Genomic DNA, 19,021 nt, shown 5'->3' on the forward strand with positions numbered 1-19,021 from the left:
ACATGCACACCCAGCAACCAAGGACTTGGAGGGGGATTCCCCCGAATCTTAGCAGGGCAGCTGAGCAGAGACACGTCCCCCACTCGAGAACACGGGACACAGAGTTTCAGGTGAGGGCAGGGCCCAAGCATAATTTTTTACGGGCCCAGAACAAACTTGTAACATGGGCCCCCTCACACACACACACACACACACACACACACACCACAATCACTCATCCCATACATACAATCTCACGAGCCATGACAAATTTTTTCCTCATGGTAATGGGGGTTGCAGCCTGGGCTTGGGCCCCCAGGGCCTCTGGGCCCCGGTAAAGTGTACCCTTTGCCCCCTCACGTCGGGGCCCGGGGTGAGTGATCAAGGGTGGGTTTCTGGAGGAGGCTGGGCGCTCTCTGCTGCACCTGACTGAGGAAATGAGCAAGCGACAGAGCCTGAAAATGGAGTTCCCTACAGCCTGGCTGGTGCTTTAACCTGCACAGCTCTGGGCTAACCACAGGACTCCCAGTGCTGCGTTCCAGCGGACGAATACAGCCTGCGCTCTTGTCACCGCTGCCCGGTGTCACTGCACTGCCCTCTGGAGTGCAAACGTCCCTGAAGCGTGGGCAAGCCTCTCCCAGGAGTCCCGCTCAGCTGGGCCCAGCTCACGGTGTGAATTGCAGGCCTGTCCGGAAGGAAGTGTGGGCCCCAGCCCCTGGGCAGCCTGGCACACTACAAGGGCACCTCCCAGGGTCTGTTTAAATAGCGCCAGTCCGGTGGCTCCATGCCATACCCCACAACCCTGATCCCTAGGCTGGAGCTTTTGGGGCTAGAAAGGCCTGGACGTTGCCCAGCCTAGATGTCATGGTGCTAAAGCAGCGGCCGGGGCAGAACTGCACAGGACAGAAGGAGTTTGCTGTTCACCCGCTGCTCTTCTGCAAGGGGCAGGGCAGGGCACTTGCCAGCCAGAGGAGGCTCCATGAATTTCCAGGTCTCCAGCGGAAGACCGGGATACTTTATAGTGCAGATGACGTGGCATAATGCCACCCCTGCCTCCACCCCAGCTGGCCGGGGCGAAGCTCAGACACGTGTCGTATCCTGCTCCCGTCCCAGCTAGGGCTGCTTTGCCACCGTCCGTGCCACTGACAGGAGTCGAGCACCAGACAATGCTGGCCCACTAGGGAGGCCCAGCGAGCCAAGATTCCCGCTTTCGGACACCTGGCTGGAGAGGCAGGCTGGCTCTCGGAGACGCTGGTTCCAGAGTTTCCCACCTGGGGGGGACCTGCTGGGGCAGCAGCGCGTCCATTTCACTAGTGCAGGTGCTAGAGCGTCAGCGGTGTCAGGTCTTCGCTCCCCGGCCCCCCCCTCGGGGCTTTTCCTTGCTCCTAGAGTGATGGCGGACTTTCGGGAGTAGCAGTCTGCTACGGAGACTCTCCCACATTCAGCACAATGGCCGGCGCCCTGGCCCGCCGCAGGTGCTGCCGTGCCAGCTGCTAATGAGGCTTGGATCATGCCAAGATCATCCGAGCTGCTTGCTGCCAGCGTCTTGAAAGGGCCCAGGAGGGCTGCAGTGTCCGACAGGTGCAGCTCTCCGTAAATAGCATGCCCAAGCTGGGGCCTATAAAACCCCGGGACGCGCTCAGTTCCTGAAGGAGAACTTGCCGAGGTCCACTTAGGGAAGGAGCCTGCTAGGAAGACTGCGTCAGGTAAGAGACCCAGGCGACAATACAGCTGGAGGAGAAGGCAGCTAGTGAGACACTAAGGGCATCAGCTATTAAACCTGCATGGCAACAGGGGAGAGGTCAGCTTGGAAAACGCCCCTTCTGCCAGCCGGCTCCACAGGGGAGGGCCTGGCCAGCCCGAGGCGGGAGATGGAGGAGGAGGCGCTGATGAGTGCCAGCCAAGAAGGCTCCCGCCAGGCACACGGGCCCTGAGGGCACAGTCCAAGGCCACCAAAGCCGGGGCGTGACTCTTCCAGCGCTGTCCCCACACGAGGGCCACTCCTCCCCGGTCTCCGGGAGCTAGGAAGCTGTCCATGGGGCAGGGGCAGAGCCGCCATCGTGGTGCCATGCCAGGGGCTGGAGAGGTCTGCGGACCCCACGGCCGGTGTTTGAGCCCATTGTGACACGTCTCTGATGGCGAAGACGGGACTTCAGGTGCAGCTCTTCGGTGGGTGCCGGAGGCGTGAGGCCAGGGAGCTGGGGCGATGGGCCCATGGGACACGCAGAGTCCGGACTGACTGGTTAGAGTCACCCTGTGAGCCTCCTGCCAGCCCTCCTCTGCTTGCTCTCCGGGCGGTGGGGCAAGGCGACCCTGACCTCCATGCTACAGGAGCTGAGTCCAGCCACAGCCCCGTGGGGGGAGCCTAGGGGTGTGGAAGGCAGCTCTGTGCAGTGGTAGAAACAGGGAAACACCAGGTGGAAAGGGCACCAGAAGCTGCCATATGGAAGCAGCAACGCTGAGGGAGCCTGGTGCGGGAAAGGGACCTCCCCCCCTCCCCCCTTGTCTCTCTGCATTTGATCTGCCCACTGCTAGTCCGGCTGCCTGGGCCGGCTGCCCGCAAGGACCCCAGGGGTCAGTGGGCACCGCGCCAAGCGCTGGGGACAGGGGACACCCTCTGCTGCAGAGCTCAGCACCAGACCCCCACGTGGGGGGCAGGGTACACGTTACAGGGGCCCGGAGGCCTTGGGGGTTCGGGCACAAGCTGCAACCCCCGTGGGGGTGTGTGGGGGAGGGGGCCCCTGTTACAGGTTCGCACTGGGCCCGAACACATTCCGAGCTCCCCCTTTCACTGTCCCGGCCTCGCGCGCCGGGCTCGGCCCCGCGGGGGGGGCACCTGCCCTTCAGAAATAGACGCCGGCTGCGTTAGCCCCGCGAACCCGATCGCCCGCCGGGGAGGCTGAGACATCCCGGCCCGGGGTAACTCTAGAGCCGGGCCGCATCACAAGACGCTGCTGCCCTGTGAAGAGAGTCCCAGAGCGGCGGGAGCCGCCTCCCAAACACCCCCCCCCCGCCCCAAATAAAGACACGCGCTGCCGGGGGGCGGCTTCATGTTCTGCCCTTCCAGCAGGATTCCTGGGGGGGGGGGCAGGGCAGTGATGGGGGGGGGGCAGGGTCCCTGCTGGGGTCTGGTGCCAGTCCCCATAGCGAGGGCGGGGGGGGGGCGGGGACAGAAGACATGGGGCCTGCCCAGCCCCCCTCCCAGCCCTTCCCCCCCGGCTGGGACGGGGGCGGCTCCCCGGGCCTTTCCTGGGGGCAGCGCAAACCCGGCCCGGAGCCTGCGTGCGGCCCCGCGTCCCCGCGGAAAGCTGGCTGAGGATCGGGGCCCAGCTCCCTCAGCTGCCCCCCCCCGCGCCCCTCCCCGAAAGCGCCGTGACCCGCCGTCCCTGTGAGCTGGCCGGGCCCCTGTCAGTAGCGCCCAGCCGCTCCTGTGCGGGGTCGGTGTCCCCTGGACGAGCTGACCCCCCCATCGCACTGCAGGCCCCGGGGGGGGGATTAGACCGGGGCCCCTCAGCAGTGAGCTCCAGGGGCCAGGCCAGCACCCGCAGCCGGGGCCAGGTTCTCCGGCCATCTCAGCGGACCGCGCACCCCGCCCCGTCTCAGGAGGCGGCCCTAGGCCGGCCGCCCCCCAGGCCCGAGCCCAGCCGGAACCGAGCCGGGCGAGCCCCAGCCAGCGAGCCCGGGCCCTGGCCCTGCTCCCCGGGAGACACGGCCCGGGCCCGGGTCGGGCTGTCACCCGGCAACGCTCCCAGCCCTGCCCCAGGCCCAAACCCCACCGCTGGGCGAACCGGGGGGGGGGGGGTCCGCTGGGGTCCCGGGGGCAGGGGACCAAGGAGCGGCCCCGCTCGCGTTCCAGCCCCTCGCATCCCACCGGGGGGGCCCAGACCCCCAGCGCAGAGCCGCCCCCGCCCAGCTGAGCTCGGGAGAAGCCGGGCCCGGCCCGCTCCTGCGGCGGGTTCCCCAGCAGCCGGGAGAGCCCCCCCGGGTTCCCCCCCCCCGGCCGGTGACACGCGCTCCCCGCCTGCCAGGGCCCGCGATGGAGGCGGATTTTTCCTGCCAGGTGAAGAAGATGGCGCTGGCCCTGGGGACGTCCCTGACCGACAAGGACATCGACCTGCTGCCCGCGGAGATGCGGCATCACGGTAGGGACCGGCCCCGGGGCCCGGCTTGCGGCTGGCTCCGGCCCCAGGCCCGGCTGGTGGGTGGGGCGGGGCAGGGCAGGGCGGGGCAGGGGTCCCCCCCCCCCCCCGCCCCGAATTCACAGCGGCAGGCGGGGGGGGGGGAAGGGGCTCCGCGGGACCCCCGCCCCCCCTCACCCCGCCCCTCTGCCCGCAGCCGCCTTCAACTACAGCAAGTTCTTCGAGTACATGCAGCGGTTCCAGACGTCGGGCGAGCGCGAGGAGCACGTGCGCAAAGCTTTCCAGCTGCTGGACAAGGACAAGAGCGGCTTCATCGAGTGGAACGAGATCAAGTAACGTGTGTCCCCCCCCGGGCACCCACCTGCCGTGCCCCGCCTCGGGGCGCTCTTCGCGGCGCTCCCCGGGGCTGTCTGTGCCCGACAGGGCCCCGCAGCGTCCGCACGGACCCCCCCGCCCCGCCCCGCCCCTGGCCACTCAGCCCGTCCTCACATGCCAGCCGGGGGCACCGCCGGAGCCGCGGGGCAAGGGCTAGAGGGGCTGCCTGGCTCCCCCCCGCCCCCCTCCCCGCCGCTCTCCCGCGCCTGGGCCCCCCCGAACCCCGCCTGAGCCCGGCCCCTCTGCCCCGCAGGTACATCCTGTCCACCGTGCCCAGCGCCCTGCCCGCCCTGCCCTTGTCGGACGAGGAGGCCGAGGCCGTCATCCAAGCGGCGGATGCCGATGGCGATGGGAGGATCGATTTCCAAGGTAGGCGGCGGGGCCAGGCCAGCCCCGGGAACCCTCCTGCGCCGGGACATGCCCTGCCGGGGTCCCTGGGGACCAGCTCCCGCTAGCACGGGGGGGGGCAGTGCCATCCTTCAGCGCACTCTCTGCCCCCCCCCCGCTGCCTCCCGGGGCTGTCTGCGGGGGGGGGGGGGGGCAGGGGGCCAGCCGCAGTTGACGGTGTGCTGGAGCCCGCCTCCCTCGCCCCGGACCTGCCGCTCGCCCCGGCCGCCTCTGCCCTGCCGCCTCCCGCTCTTCTCCTTGCAGAGTTCTCCGACCTGCTCACCAAGGAGAAGATCCCCAAGAAGAAGTGAGGCAGGAGGCGGAGGAGAAGGAGAAGGAGAAGGAGCGACCCCCCCCCCCCCGCCTGGTTGGGGGGGCCCCGCCCCGGCGGGAGTGCGCTTCTGTGTCTGCTGTCGCCTGGACCCGGCGTGGAGGGGGAAGGGGCTGGGGGGGGGGGGAAGGTCGCAGCCACCCCTGGCCCAGGGTGGGGGGGGGCAGCAGGCTCCATCCGGTGCCCAGAGCGGTAGGAGGCAATGCCGGGGCATTAACCGTGCGAGCCCCCAGCCTCCCACCCCCCGGAGCCTCAGATCCAGCCAGGTCCGGCCGGGAGCAGAAAAACCAGACCCGGCCCGGCCCGGCCCGCGCCTTGGGCCTCCTGCCTCCCTCCCGCTCCCCCAGAACCGGCCCAGCTGCCCCCTCCCCTCCCGCTCAGCACCGACCCTGCAGCCCTGCCTGTCCCGGCTGGCTCCCCTCCACCCAGAGCAGGGCGAGCTCACCAACGGGGCCCCCGGCCCGGCCCGGCCCGGCCCGGCGGGGCAGGAGAAGGCCCAGCACGTGGACTCCGCCCCGGTGCCGCTCGCCTGGATCGTGCTGCGTTTGCTGCGCCCGGGGAAAGCCCCGAATAAAGACTCTCTGGTGTGACCCCTCCAGCGGCCGAGCCCTCTGCTTTGCGCTCCCAGCCGGGCAGGGCGGAGAACCAGCATCGGCCCCCGAGCCTGGCCCAGCCCCTGCCCCCCGCCAGCCTCAGCCAGGCGTTCCCGCCGGCCCTACAGCTCAGGGCAGCCTGGGGCGGGCCGGAGCCCGCTGGGGGGGGGGGGGGGGCAGGAGGCGGGCGGTGACGGGAATAGCCCCCTGCCCTGCCTGTCCCTCGAGCAAGTCCCTCAGCCCGCCCGGGGGGCAGCTCAGCCACCTCCTGGCCCGCGGCCCGCCGCACAGGCAGGGTTAAGGGATCTGCCCCTGGTCATGGAGGGCAGTCAGTGGCAGAGACAGAGAGACGCCGAGCGGCCCGGCTCTGGATCGCACACCCCGATGGACTGGCACGATGAACCCCCCCGCACCGGCCCTAGAGGTGCGGGTAAAGTCCCTCGGGACACATCCCAGGGCTGGGGCCGTTCTCGGGGGGCTGTTCTCGGGGCGCCCTGCACGCAAGGGTGAGTCTCAGCGGGGCCGGGGCCGGGCCCGGGCTGCGGAGAGAGAAGCTGCCAGCCGGGGAAGGTGCTGGAGCGAGGGGGAAGAGGCGACGCGGGGACCGGGAGGCATTGGGGCTAACGCGCGTTCAGACACTGCCTCCTGCCAGGCGGCCCAGGGGCCAGGCTGCTCGGTTTAAAGCGAGGAAGGCAGCGCCGGGCCGAGCTCCCCTGCCCCCAGGGCCCGTCCCGCTAACGTGCTCCAGGTTCCCGGCTGGTCCGTCCGGATCCGAGCCTCATCCCCCGGCAGACACGAACCTGTGGCTCCATCTCCCGGAGCAGCTTCCGCCACCACCGCGGTAAACGTCTCAGCTCGGCTCCCGGCTGCTCGGGTCCCCTGATCGCCCCTCATCCACTAAACCGGCCTCCCTCATGGGGGAGCTTCGGCTGGAAGGGGCAGCTTGTGGCTGACTGTGGGTCCGGGCGCCGAGAGGATTTGTCAGGGCTCTTGTGTTCAGCTTTAAGTCCATGCCGCTGCAGAACACCGGGGCAGAGCTGGGCTAAGCCCAGCCCAGCAGCTCCAGGCTGGCACCCGCCTCTGGCCCAGAGTTCCTGGGGTGGGGCGCGGGCCCGACCTGACCCGTGCAAGAGCTGGGACCACAGACCGCAGGGCCCAGGGACACGGGGCAGCACACCCAAGAACGTGGCATGAGGAGCCAGGCCCGTGGGGTGCAAACGTGCCAGGCCAAAGGACATACCCCTCTGCTGCTCAGGCTAAGGGAGCAGCTCCGCCCGCTGGCAGCAGTAGTGGGCTGTTAGCCGCCAGAGGGGGCGTGACACACCCTGGGTCATTGGGGTACGGTGGCTCGACGTGGGTAGCATGAGGTGGGGGCAGGTGCAGGAGCAGCCCCCGGCCCCTGTCAGCACCAGGCCCTCGGGACAGACAGAACCACTGGCATGGGAGCTCAAGGTTGTGTCCCCCCCTCTCCCCCCCACCCACATGGCCACACAGGCCGTGAGCACAGCAGGGGACTTCGGAAAACAGCTGAATAGTGGAAGGCATCTGAAATTCCCTGCGATAGGGCAGGCTGGGGGGGGGGCGGTCTTGGAGGGCGGCTAGGGTAAAGTTGCCATGACAGCCCAGGCATTCCTGGCTCCCAGGCCTGTGCTTACCCCACTCCACTCGTGCCAGGAGCAGGCCCTCCCTCAGGCCCTCTACTCTGACTGTGGGGCCATCCAGAGATGACCCCCCACGTCTGCTCTCGGCCCCCCCTTGTTCCACGCCAGCCCAGAGACAGGAGCAAGACAAGGCCTGAAATTCTGCCTTTGCTTTGCTACTTGGCAAACACGTTGCTGCCCTGCTGCCCTCCCTCCCCGGTGCCGCATCAGGGGCCCACAGATGGCCCTCGGGACCCGGCAGCCAACAACCCTTTGCTACTTTCTCCAGCAGAAGGGAGGGGTGGGACAGCCGGCGGGACCAGCAACGCCCAGGGGGCACCAGCCCAAGGCTGCACTGGGCAACGTTCTTTTAGCAGGACGGGCTCCGCTGCCCTTCCGTGCACATGCCTCCCACCACAGGGAATGGGAGACCTGCGTGTGAGAGGAGCGCACTGGCAGGTCCCGACCCAGGGGCCCGAGAGGCTGCCTGCAAAGCAGACCAGGCAGCCCCACGGGCGGCCGGCTCACCTCCCTGAGATTCACGGTGGGATAACTCCGGTTCTGGCTCCACAGTGGGTCACGGGCAGCCCTCCAAGACCAATCTGCAGAGTCTCGTGTGGAACTGATTTATTCATGTCTGACCTGGGCGCCGGCCTAGAAATTAGCCAACGCCGCTGCTCACAGGCTGGTGAGACGCTGCAACGAAGAGAAGGCAGGGCCGAGCCTCCAGCCGAAAGCTACCCCAGCATTGGCCACCAAACTGCATCATGCCCACCCCGGCGGCCTTCCTGAGCAAGCCGACGGGAGCCCAGCTGAGCCAGCAGGCCCGAGTGGGGCTGCAGGACTTCTGGCCCAAACCAAACCGCTCTGGGAGCCGCCCACCGGGAGGGGAAGCTGGTGCCAGGACTGGCTGAGGCCGGCTGGCTTGGAGCAGGTGGAGATGATGATGCCTTGCTGTACAACGAGCTTGCTACAATTAAAGTCTCATTTAAAAACGATGCCCAGAGACCAGGGGAAGGGCTGGATCCTCAGCAGCTGATGTAAGCCAGCGTTGACGTCCATGCTGCTCTTCATCCCCGCTGGGGAGCTGGCCCTGAGATTTTTGATGCTTCAGTGAAATGCAGCAGAACTGTTCCGTGCGCAGGGAGAGGTTTTAAAGCACCTTCCAGGCCAGGCAAGCTTCAGGAGCCGTGTCTCTGCTCCCGCCCATGGCAGCCCGACCCCCTGCAGCTGAGGCAGAAGGGCACGGATGGAGACACGGCTGGGAGAGCAGGAACTCAGGCCTTGGCAAGCGAAGAGAGAAAGGGATTCTCCAGCATTCCTGGCAAACGCCCTGCCAGGCTCATGTTCGGGCCTGGGAGATCCCAGGCCAGGTTTTACTTGGGTTACAGAATTCACCTCCATGGAGCCAGGCGCTGCCCGCCACACAATCCCTGCCCCCGAGCACTCCCTGTCTGGCATCACCCCAGAGAGGGGAAGGGACTCACCCAAGGCCACGCAGGGAGTCGGTGGCTGAGCTAGAGCCTGAAGCTGGGCCCCTTGCCTCCAGTCCATTGCCTGCCCCATAAGGCCCCCTTCCTCCCAGGGGGCCCCCAGGACTGTGCCCCCCAGCTCATGGGTCTGACAGGGTTTGAAAGACACAAAACCAATCAGGTAACGCCCATGTCACACCCCAGTCCCGCCAAGGATCTCAGCAGCCCCCTCCCCATTCCCAGCCCCCCTGCGCTGACACCTGGAAGCCCCAGCACAGCAGCTCCCCCCTCGAGGGCTCCCCCCCCCCAGCAGCTCTCTGCGTACACAAGAGTGGGGGAAGGGACTGGCAGCTGGGATGAGGAGACAGGACGCCTGGGTTCCATTCCTGGCCCTGAAGTTACCTCCTGTGGGCCATGCAGCTGGGACAGAGCCCCCCACCAGGGCCTTCCAGGGCTCAGCACCCTGCCCCTTCCCCTCTGTGCATGGAGTGCTGCAGCACCCTGAGCACCGGAGGGGGGAGGGGGTGCAGAATGGTCCCCTGCCACCATGTCCTCAGATGCCCCCGGGACAGGAATTGCTCCCCCCGCCCCAGATTTCACATGGTGAATGGATTTAGAGCCTGCAGCTTCCTGGCTGCACTCGGGGAGTTAGTTCTGCTTAATGCCGCCGCAGCAAAGGGCAGCTGGCATTGGCCTCGCTCTGCCCTGCGCACGCCAAGGCAGCTCAGCCCCGTCGGAAAGGGAGGGTGAGCGAAGGCAGTTCCAGGGGCGCTGCATAGCCCGGCCAGGTGCCCAGCTGTGAGGGGGCAGTGCCAGCCCCACCCTGCTGCCAGAGGGGAGCAGAGCTCATTGTCCGCTAACAGTGCCCACGCCTGTTTTACAGGTGGGGAAACTGAGGCACAGATGGGGACACTGAGGCACGGATGGAGAGGCACGTAGTCAATGCTCCTGAGTTGGGACATCCCTGGCTCCCAGACCGCCCTTCCTTTTATGCAGGAAGAGGCCCCTTCTTTGGCTGTTCAGGATGGGGGCTGGCCAGGGGGAGATGGGGGGGAGGCTATTGGTGTTAGACCAAGGACAAATGGCCATCCAGAGCTCTGTCTCCACGGGGGATGTCTTCTATGGCAGCAGGAAGTCAGGCCACATCCCAGCCGAAACGCTGGGACTTCACCCCTAGAGTAGACCCACAGGCTGGCTGGAATTTGGGACAGAAGCCAGCAGCCAGGGGCGTCGCTCTGCTTTGTACCGAGATTTACCACAGCCCAGACCACCCCCCCCCGTTCCCCAGTTATTCCTGCAGGGCAGTTTGAATGCCAAGGCTCCCTGCCCTCGGGGTAAGGGACACGCCGGCCTCCTCCGCTGCACAGAGATAGTTCTCAGCAAGAGCAGGGAGGGGAGGCTCAGAGGGAATTCCGGCACTCAGCGAGCAGCGCTGCAGCCCCGAGGCCTGGTCTTGGCGCCAGCCCAGTCCCAGCGAAAGGCTCTCCTGGATCAGGGCTGCCAGGCAGACCTGTTCTGCAAGACATGCAGCCTCCCCATCCGCATCCAGTCCCGTTCGCCTCTCCCCGCCTCCCGCATCCAGCGTCAGCTCGCCAGAAAGCAACAGCCCGGATTTGTTCCAGGGATAAAGTCAGGTGACACCACTGCTCCGGATGGGAACCTCCCTGTGGCTGGCAGGCGGCTGCGGGCAGCAACACCCAATGCAGGAAGAAGTCCCCCCGGCAGCTGCCCACTGGCTGGGGAGCCCTGGCGAGGCCTGACAAACTCATTCCACTCATTGCGTAGGTACAAGCCCAGCTCAAAGCATCCTGCCTTGGCACTCAAGGGCGACAGACAGAACGGTCCAACAGGGCTTTTCCTTCCCTGAGGTCTAGGGCCCCAATTCACCCTCGACAGAGGCTTTATTCCCAGCACAACAGCTGCGTCTCTGATCCATCACCCCACCAGGCCGGTCCTGGCCCTGATCCGGGCACTTCAGTCCCTTCGCTCTGTCCAGGCAGAAGGGGCCGGCCCCAGCACGATCCTGATCTTCAGTCTCTCGTGTACAGCGTGATGAGCCGGCTCCGCCAGAGCTTCTGCCACAGCCCCATCTCCAGCCGCAGGTCGTGGTTGGCGTAGAAGTGCACGCTCTTGTGCACCCGGTCGAAGTAGTGTTCGGAGTATTTCCGGTACTTGTCGGTGATGAACCCGTAGGCACTCACCTGGGAGAGGGGAAGGAGTTAGCCGGACACAGACCCCCCGACCCCCAAAATCCCACTTGGGGAGGGGGCAAAATGATGCGCCAACCCCCAATCCTTGAAAGGGAGACGTGGGGCGGAACTTGATTAGGGAACCTGCTGCCTGTGACGTCGGGCCTCTCTTGCTCACGCCCCTGGGTGTGTGTGTGTGTGGTGGGGGGGCAGGGAGGGTTTTCCCCCCCGGGGGCCTTGCCAGCTCCTTGAATGGGGGTGTGAAGCCGATTATGGCACCCGCTGGAAACGTGCAGACAAAACTCTCCGGCAGCTCCCAGCTAAGCAAGCAGCGGTGACGCCCCACGCACTAGTGCAGCACGGCCGGAGACGGGGACCGGGCGTGCCACACGTGGGGGTAGGGCCATCCCCGTGGAGACGGGGGCAATGCAGACAACTCGGCTAACCCGCCACACAGGCGCAGTGCAAGCACCAGCGGGCACGGGGCGCAGCACGGGGCGGGGGCAGCCCGGTGCAACGCGCCGAGGCCCAGGTAGTACAGCGGCGCGCGCTGGCTGGGGGGGTTGGCACAGCAAGGCACAGGGACTGGAGCAGCAGCCGACCCGCGGCAGAGCCACGGGGCAGGGAACGCAGCCAGCGCAGCGCAGCGTGTAGAAGAGCACAGCCGGGATGCTATCCCACCAAGAGTCCAGCACCGGGGGAAAACCCTTGGGCTGGGGAGAGAGAGACCGGCCCGAGGCCCTGCCATGGACTGGGACGCCGGAAGGCTGGCCAGGTGCCCTGGGACCAGCAGAGAGCACCTTCTGCCTCGCTGTCACGGCGCAGTGGCCAGCGCGTCCGAGGGGGCGGACGTACCTCGTCGCAGGTGTGCAGGGCAGCCAGCAGCATCACCGCCCCCGTGGAGGGACGGTACAGCCTCCAGAGCGGGGTGTCCAAAATGCTGGAGCGGAGGAACCTACGGTCAGGGAGAGGGGAGGGAAGGGACCGTTGGCTGCAGCGACTATATCCGATGCACGGGGAATCCACCCTCCTGGGATGTCCCGGGAAGGGATTGGGGCCGGGGGATCCCCCTGGTGGCAGTTACTGGTCTTCTGGCTGATGGCTTCTCTGGCAGCCAGCCACACGGGCCCTTCAGATCAGCTGGAGGCACAAGGGGCCCTCTCCCTGCTCCCCGGGGGCGAAGGCGCTGTCTCTGCAGCAGTCGAGGGCTCTGGGGGCCAAGGGGCCCCGAATCCAGCCCCCCCGCCCCGCGCAGTGCAGGGCCCCAGGAAGTGCTTTCAGCCAGAGGCTCTGATGCAGGATTGTTACCGGTTGCTGATGTAGCGGATAAAATCCGGGTGAAACATCTTAAACTTCTCCGCCCGCAGATCTCCCCCGAAGTATCGCTCTGGCCTGCGGGGAGGAGACCAGAGCTGGCCTGAGAGCCCCCCAGCCCGACGGAGCTGCCCACAGGCACGTCCTCGGCCCACCCCCGACGCTTGGCTCGGAGCAGAGCAATGGCCCATCCAGCTCAGCCCCTGCCCCCTCCATGCTCCGTGGACATTCACGGAGACCCAGAGACGTCTGTGCCTCAGAACGGGCGCCAGGGACGCTCACGGCCAGGGCTCCTGCTGGCCCTGGGCTGATGCCCTCAAGCACCACGGCAGCGTCAGAGCCGGCTGCTGTTCCCGACGATAGCGACCGGACCCCAGAGCACCAGGGGCAAGGAAGCATGGGCATGCACTTAGCAAAGAGCAGGGGCCTCTATAGCACCTGAGAGGCTCCACGTCTGCCTGGGCCACTAGTAGAGATCTGCAGGCCTTGGTTTGCTCCACTTGGCTTCAGCAGGAGTCTCCATGGAGCCCTGCCCCCCCATGCCAGGCCCTCTGGGCTCAGTCACAGTCATTAAACACAGGAAATTCCCCCACAAAAAACTTTGTTAGGGAGCCCCAGGCTCCAAAAGGCTGGGAAAGCAGAGTCGTGGGCTCCCACCTCCCCCACTGGCAACCCCCAGAGCCACAGCACCTCAGCCCGCCATGACAGGCACTGCCCCCTTCCAGTGCCTGATGGGATGTGGCCCCCAGTTGCCAGGCATTACGTGGATGGTGGGCGCCCGGCTCCCCTTGTGGGCGCACAGATCTCCCGGAGCGGGTCACTGGCTTTGTGCCGGCACAGCAACCGAGCAGCGTGTATCAAAGCACGGGGAGCTGTGGACTCACCAAGCACCCTTATCGTGGCCTGTGTCGACAGGGCGGTGGGTCAGGGCTGCCCGGAGCAGCAGGTAATCTCGGTCGTGGTCTGGGAGGAAGATGTACCTGGTTTCCTGTTGCAGCAAATACATCAAGGATTAACATCGCCTCGGCTCCCAGGCCCAGCACGGCCTTCCCTGCCCTACGGAGCCGTCGGCAGGGTGCCTCATTTGCTGCTGCCTGACTAGGAGGGGTGATGAGGCAGCCGTGCTTAGCCTGGGGCAGGGAGTCACCCCAGGGACTGAGCTGTCTCCTGCCGGGCCGTACACCTGGCAGCCCAGTGTATCAGCAGAGCCGGTGTGGGGGGAGCCCGGGGGCTGCGGGTCGGGAGCGAAGGGCATCAGCAAAGCAGTCTGCAAGACGATAAAATTAACAACAATAACGTTGCATTTTCCATCCCTAGATTTCACTGCACATTTCAAAGCAGGTCAGGATATTCTCCCCACTGCACAGATGGGGAAACTGAGGCACGGGGCAAGAGGGGCCCAGCAGGTGAGTGGCTAGAGCAGGAACAGAATCCTGGCCTCCTGAGTCTTGGCCAGTGTTCCATCCACTACGCCTCCCTGCCCACAATGCACAGACACCCTGGCTCCAGCCAGCCCCCCCAGCATGTGCCCCCCACAGGCAGGCGCGTCCCCTCACCGGCGCCTGGGGCGGCTGGTGGAAGCCGTCACTGGCGTAGCTAACCAAGGAGTTCATCATGGTGTTTGTGGAGAAGACGTAGAAGGAGGTCCTGCGGCCCACGTCCCTTTCCAAGCCTTTGGTGATGGCCCCGTTGACCCTGCGGGGAGGGGAGGGGAGGGGAGAGTGAGCCCTGGGCTGAGAGCTGAAAAGCCCAGCACAGCCTTAGCACAGCTCCGGGCACAGGATGTTCTAGCCCCGCTGGGGAGAGTTCCCGTAGCGCCCTGGCGTGCCGGCGGCAGAGGGATCTGGCATTGCTTCGGGGGTTCTCCCGCAAGGGCCGCAGACGCGCTCTCGGCGCAGGCACCCACTGCTCCGGCGTGGGGCAGGTGAAACAGTTAACGATGGAGGGCAGAGAACGGGGAATGCCAGCGGCCGAGCCCCGCCTCATTCATTCGTGTCACCCCCACCCCGGGGCTCAGCCACCGGCCAGCCTGCCCCGCTTCCTGTCTGCTCTGGGGGAGGCCCTGGCAGTCCTTGCCGGACGCTCTGCCTCGGGGGCGAACGCTGCAGCCCCGGCCTCATGCAAACATCATTTCAATCCTTGCACCAGCCAGTGGAGTCCCCCGTGGCCTGTGTGTCGCTGGGGGGGTGTCCTGCAGGGGGCGCTGTTGCCCCAGGGCAGGTACACAACCCCCCCGCTGCGCTGCCCCCCTCCTCCCCCTGACGGCCGCGCTGCCCCCGCCGCGCTCTCACCTGAAGACGTAGTCGTGCTGGTCGATGGCTGCCCCTGCGCCGGAGCCGTTGAGGATGCCGCTGTTGCCCACCACGGCGCAGCGGACGCAGGGGGTGTCGCCGTCGGCGGCTCTGGGGCGGGCGTCGAACATCTGCCCGTTGGCCGACGTGTTGAGGAGGGTCAGAGAGTCCCTCACAACTGGAACCACAAACCCAGGGCAGGGGGGGTGAGCAGGGGGGGTGAGCAGGGGGCAGGCGACGTGCCCGGCAGACGCCAGCCACGGGTGTGGAGAGGGACCCGCCCGCTCGGCGGGGCTGGAGAGCAAGAGGCTGACCCAAGGCCGGCTCCTGGGGGGGCCAGGCCGGGGAGGGGGTCGCCTACTGGGCAGCACCAAGCGCCAGGCCCGGCTCCAGCCCCCCTGGGGGCAAGAGGCCAGCCCTGGGCTCTGAGGACAACAGACGGCTCCTCCCTCGGCCCCGGTTGCCACTCACGCCCCGTCACGAGCTGTGGGCCACGCTCTCACCGGGCCAGGCGACCTCCCGCCAGCCGCAGGCCCCGCCGTAGCGCTGCAGGCGCTGATACTCGTCCAGCCGGGCGTGCGGGGCCCACTGCAGCACCGGGACGGCCTCCAGGAAGGCGCCGTGGAAGTCGGTGCCCACGATCCTCTTCCTGATGCCGCTGGGGCACCCCTGCCAAAGCAAAACCCACTGACGAGGGATGAGGAAAGGCCAGGCAGCCAGGCCAGGGAGGGGGACGAGGGGCTACCGGGAGAGAGGGCGCCGGCGCCGGGGGCCCAGCAGCTCGAGGCCAGCGCTAGACACAACCACCCTGAGGATTCCCAGCAGCCCCTGATCTGTGCAGCCTGTGGCCTGCCCCCCAGCGTGTCCATGCCCTGGCAGCAGCAGCAGCTTGGCTACGACACGCCGGGGCCAGCGGCCTCCCTGGCGGCGAGCGCTGTGCGGTCACGATGCTCCTTCACGCCCGCTGGATGGGGCCAAGGCAGGCGCGTCAGCCGGTCACGTGGGTGTGAGCACGTCGCACACGCGGGGGCAGGAGGCCTGGGCTGCTCCCCACGCCCGCCTCCCGGCAGATCCATCCCGCCCCAGCGCCCGCCCCTGCGGCATCCTTGCAGTGCCCTCGCCGGGGGGTGGGGGGGTGACCTACCGAGCTGTGGGGCGCCTGGGCCCGGCCATCCGGGGCTCCCAAGCACGGCGGCTGCACGGACTCGGGGGTCGTCGCCCTGGCTCCGGGCTGCCGCGCGCAGAGAGGATCCCTGGGGGGCAGCGGGGAGAGGAGTGTCACGGTGCGTTCCCCCTGGGGCTGGCAGACCCGCTCTGAGGGAAGATGCCCCCAGAGGGCAGGGGGCCCTGCTGAGTCAGGTGCATGGTCGTCGCCTCCGCCCGCCCCGGGGCCAGTTCCGGGACAGCCCGCGGTGCCGCAGAAGGGCAGCTACGCAGGCAGCAATAGGGCGTTAGAGGAGGATCTCCTCCCTGCTCCCCCCGTCTCGAAATGGAGGGGATTTTACCCCCTCCCTGCCCCTCTGTTCCTGCACATCCGCTCTGCCCCCACCCTGAACCCCCCGGCTGGGATCGTCAGCACCCTTGCCGCAGGGTGCTGGGGTTCTGCGTGGGAGCTGCTGGGCACCCAGCATCCCCCGCCCTGCAAGCCAGTTACTGCTTCGTCCCCAGCTGCCCCGGAGAGCAGAGTGCGAGCAGCGGGCGAGCACACAACAGGAGCCGGGGGCTGGTTAATCCCCTGACCTGCGACGCTGCCTCCCACCCAGCTCCCCGGCGCCCTGCCCCTCTGGCCCAGGCACCCCTAGGATGGGCCCCACACCCTGCCGCAATGCCGCCGGAGGGGTATTCGCAGGGGAGACGCAGAGGCACAGGGCAGGGGAGGGCGTTTGCTAATTATTATCCTGGCCGCCGTCCGGCAAGTTCCAATGGCACAATATTGGCACAAAGGCACGAGCGAAGGGGAGGGGCCGCGGCTGGCAGGGCCGGCTGGGCAGACGGGAGGAAATGAGCCCCCAAGGCAGGGAAATGGCCCCCGCTCAGCAGCACGCAGTGCCCTGGCCAGGCGTTTCCACAGCGCCCATCGCTGAGCTGCAGCTGACCCGTGGCAGGGACCGTGCCGCCTTCCTGAGCGGCTGGAGCCATCGGGGAACCGAGGGGAGAGACTGGCTGGGTCTTTACCTGTAGAAAAAGCCTGGGAAGCTCCCCTGGCTGTAGTGGGTCCCGGCTTGGTACAGCAGCACCAGGGTCACAGCCCCCAGCAGCGCCCAGCTCAGGACACGGCTCCGCAGGCAGATCATGGCGGGCGCAGAAGCAGCCGCGGGCACTGGAGCGGGGCCTGGGCGACGCGGCAGTTTTCACGGCTCCCGGGGAGGCTGTCTCACCCCTGCCTTGCGGGTCAGGTTCAGAGATACAAACCTGGCTCAGCCCCTCTTCACCCCCACGGGAGGGGGGGGTCTCTTCATGCACCCTGCCCCAAGCACCCCTCTGGAGCCCTCACCTTCCCCCTGCCTGTACCTCTCCCCTTGAACTCTGACTCCAGCTGCATGCTGCTCAGGGGCTGAGCTGTAGCTCGTCAGCTCCGTCAGCAGAGGGCCCTTCGGACGGAGATCAGGCCAATGGACAGCTCTGGCCGGACTCCCAGAGCTGGGCCTGGAAAAGATCCCAGAAGAGGGCGGCACAGGAGCAGGGGGGTGGGGGCAGACGGTTCCTAGGAGTCTGGACTGGAAACTCCACGCTATGCAGGATGTAGCTTCCTGTTCCCCAACCCACCCAGCCTCGGACCACCACGCTGGCGTCCTAGCCCCTCCAACCCAGGCGCCCTCCCTTCCATCAGTTTCTGTTCCATCACCCCCCAGCCACATCCTCTTCTCAGCCGCACCCGCCACCCTCTTGGTTTGCAAGACTCTGCAGGGACAGGGACTGGCTCACTCTGCTCCCACCTGGGCCTCCTCCCTGTCTTTGCACCTTTATGCAGCACCGCCAGATCTGAGCGAGCGCGCGAAGTCTTTCCAGCCCCGGGCCGCCGCTCTGGGATCCAGTCTCCGCAGCATCGTTGGTTGCACTGAAAGTTACAGGTGGCTGGCTGGTATAACACACAGACAGACACACATCCTGTGTACGCTGCGACCCACAGCAGAAACCACCAGCTGTCGCATACACCGGATGTCTTAGCCAGCAACAGCCAAGCCTTCTGTGTGATAGCGGTAACTGCACCCAGAAATGAGGAAGGAAGCCTTTGCTGGGGACAGGCCGGGCAGGTCATGCATTCCCTGGGTTTGCATTCCTCCAGACCAGCCAACTCCCCAAGGGCTCAGAACAGAAAAGGGAGTTCAGTCCAATGGGACGTCACTAGACCGAGCCAGGCCTCGTCCCCACTAGAAGAAGGGGTCGCTAGCTGAGCGGGGCCACCCCCTGCCATGCAGGGAGGCTCCCCGGGTCAGCAGCCCCCGGGCCCAAGCCAAGGGCAGATTACTGAATGCTGCCATCTCGGAGCGAGCCCGTGGGAACGCTGGCTGCGGTGCGGCCCCCAGGCCTAGGGGACAGGGATCCATGGGAGCCCCCCTCCCAGCATCATCTCGGGGCAGCTGCGGGTTGCTTTACTGCTGCTTAGTGGGAAGGGGGGGGTAAAGGAACAGCAGAAGAGCCCCCACTCCACCTCCCCCCCAGACCTCAAGGCGCTGGGCAGCACCCCATGGGTCACGGCCTGGAAGGCACATGGCTGATCTCCGAGGGAAGACAGAACAGCCCCAGCTCCCTCCCTCCCAGCACAAGCGGCCGGCTTCCCTTGCTCTCCCGTGGGGCTGGGGCCGGGGCTGACTCACCGGCAGGTGGCTAAACCCAAAGCCAGCACTTGGCTCGTGACCATTAACAGGCCACGGGACCGATGCAAACAACAGAGGCCTCGTGCCCAAGGGATGGGGAGAGGGCACGGGGGAGGGGGGGCGGGGGTGATAACCAAGAGAGCCCCTCCTCCCCCATCAGCAGGCCTGGCTGGAAGAAAAACATCAGTTCAGCAGAGACACGGTGCCCGGTTCCCCCGGCCAGGAAACACCGGATGCTGCAGCTGGCCCCACAGCCTGAGAAGCCAGGGGAGCCGGACAGGGAGTTCCTGCCCAGCCAGGAAACAGACCCGAGAGGTGCAACCTGCCGTTTCCTGGCGCTGTCCCCACCCGTGAGGGCTCTGCAGGCAGAGAGTGAACACACAAACCCCGCATGGGACGGGGACAGCCCCAGGAAACATCAGGCTGCAGCCCTTGGGGTCTGTTTCCTCTCAGGGCAAGAGCGACAAGAAGCATCTCGACTGCCCCTGTCCTC

General features: G+C 66.9%; 2 protein-coding genes across 2 annotated transcripts; one reads left to right on the forward strand and one right to left on the reverse strand.

Annotated features, from left to right (window-relative positions):
- Window positions 1-3,536: 3,536 nt before the first annotated feature.
- PVALEF (parvalbumin like EF-hand containing) lies at window positions 3,537-5,255 on the forward strand. Its single transcript, XM_067547796.1, has 4 exons — window positions 3,537-4,121; window positions 4,315-4,450; window positions 4,747-4,862; window positions 5,145-5,255. Exons 1-4 carry the CDS (start codon window positions 4,016-4,018, stop codon window positions 5,189-5,191), a joined length of 405 nt encoding a protein of 134 aa, XP_067403897.1. The 5' UTR covers window positions 3,537-4,015; the 3' UTR covers window positions 5,192-5,255.
- Window positions 5,256-10,295: 5,040 nt separating this feature from the next.
- LOC137152827 (alpha-N-acetylgalactosaminide alpha-2,6-sialyltransferase 2-like) lies at window positions 10,296-17,782 on the reverse strand. The gene is made up of 10 exons (XM_067547797.1): window positions 17,672-17,782; window positions 16,886-17,090; window positions 15,855-15,963; window positions 15,214-15,379; window positions 14,711-14,888; window positions 13,976-14,114; window positions 13,304-13,407; window positions 12,414-12,497; window positions 11,961-12,060; window positions 10,296-11,117 (listed from the first exon to the last, which is right to left on the reverse strand). Exons 2-10 carry the CDS (start codon window positions 17,002-17,004, stop codon window positions 10,947-10,949), a joined length of 1,170 nt encoding a protein of 389 aa, XP_067403898.1. The 5' UTR covers window positions 17,005-17,090; window positions 17,672-17,782; the 3' UTR covers window positions 10,296-10,946.
- Window positions 17,783-19,021: the final 1,239 nt, after the last annotated feature.

The sequence above is a fragment of the Emydura macquarii genome, unplaced genomic scaffold (genome assembly GCF_026122565.2).
Source record: "Emydura macquarii macquarii isolate MOO-44397 ecotype Brisbane River unplaced genomic scaffold, CSIRO-AGI_Emac_v2 contig_1230, whole genome shotgun sequence".
NCBI classification, from domain to species: Eukaryota; Metazoa; Chordata; order Testudines; family Chelidae; genus Emydura; species Emydura macquarii.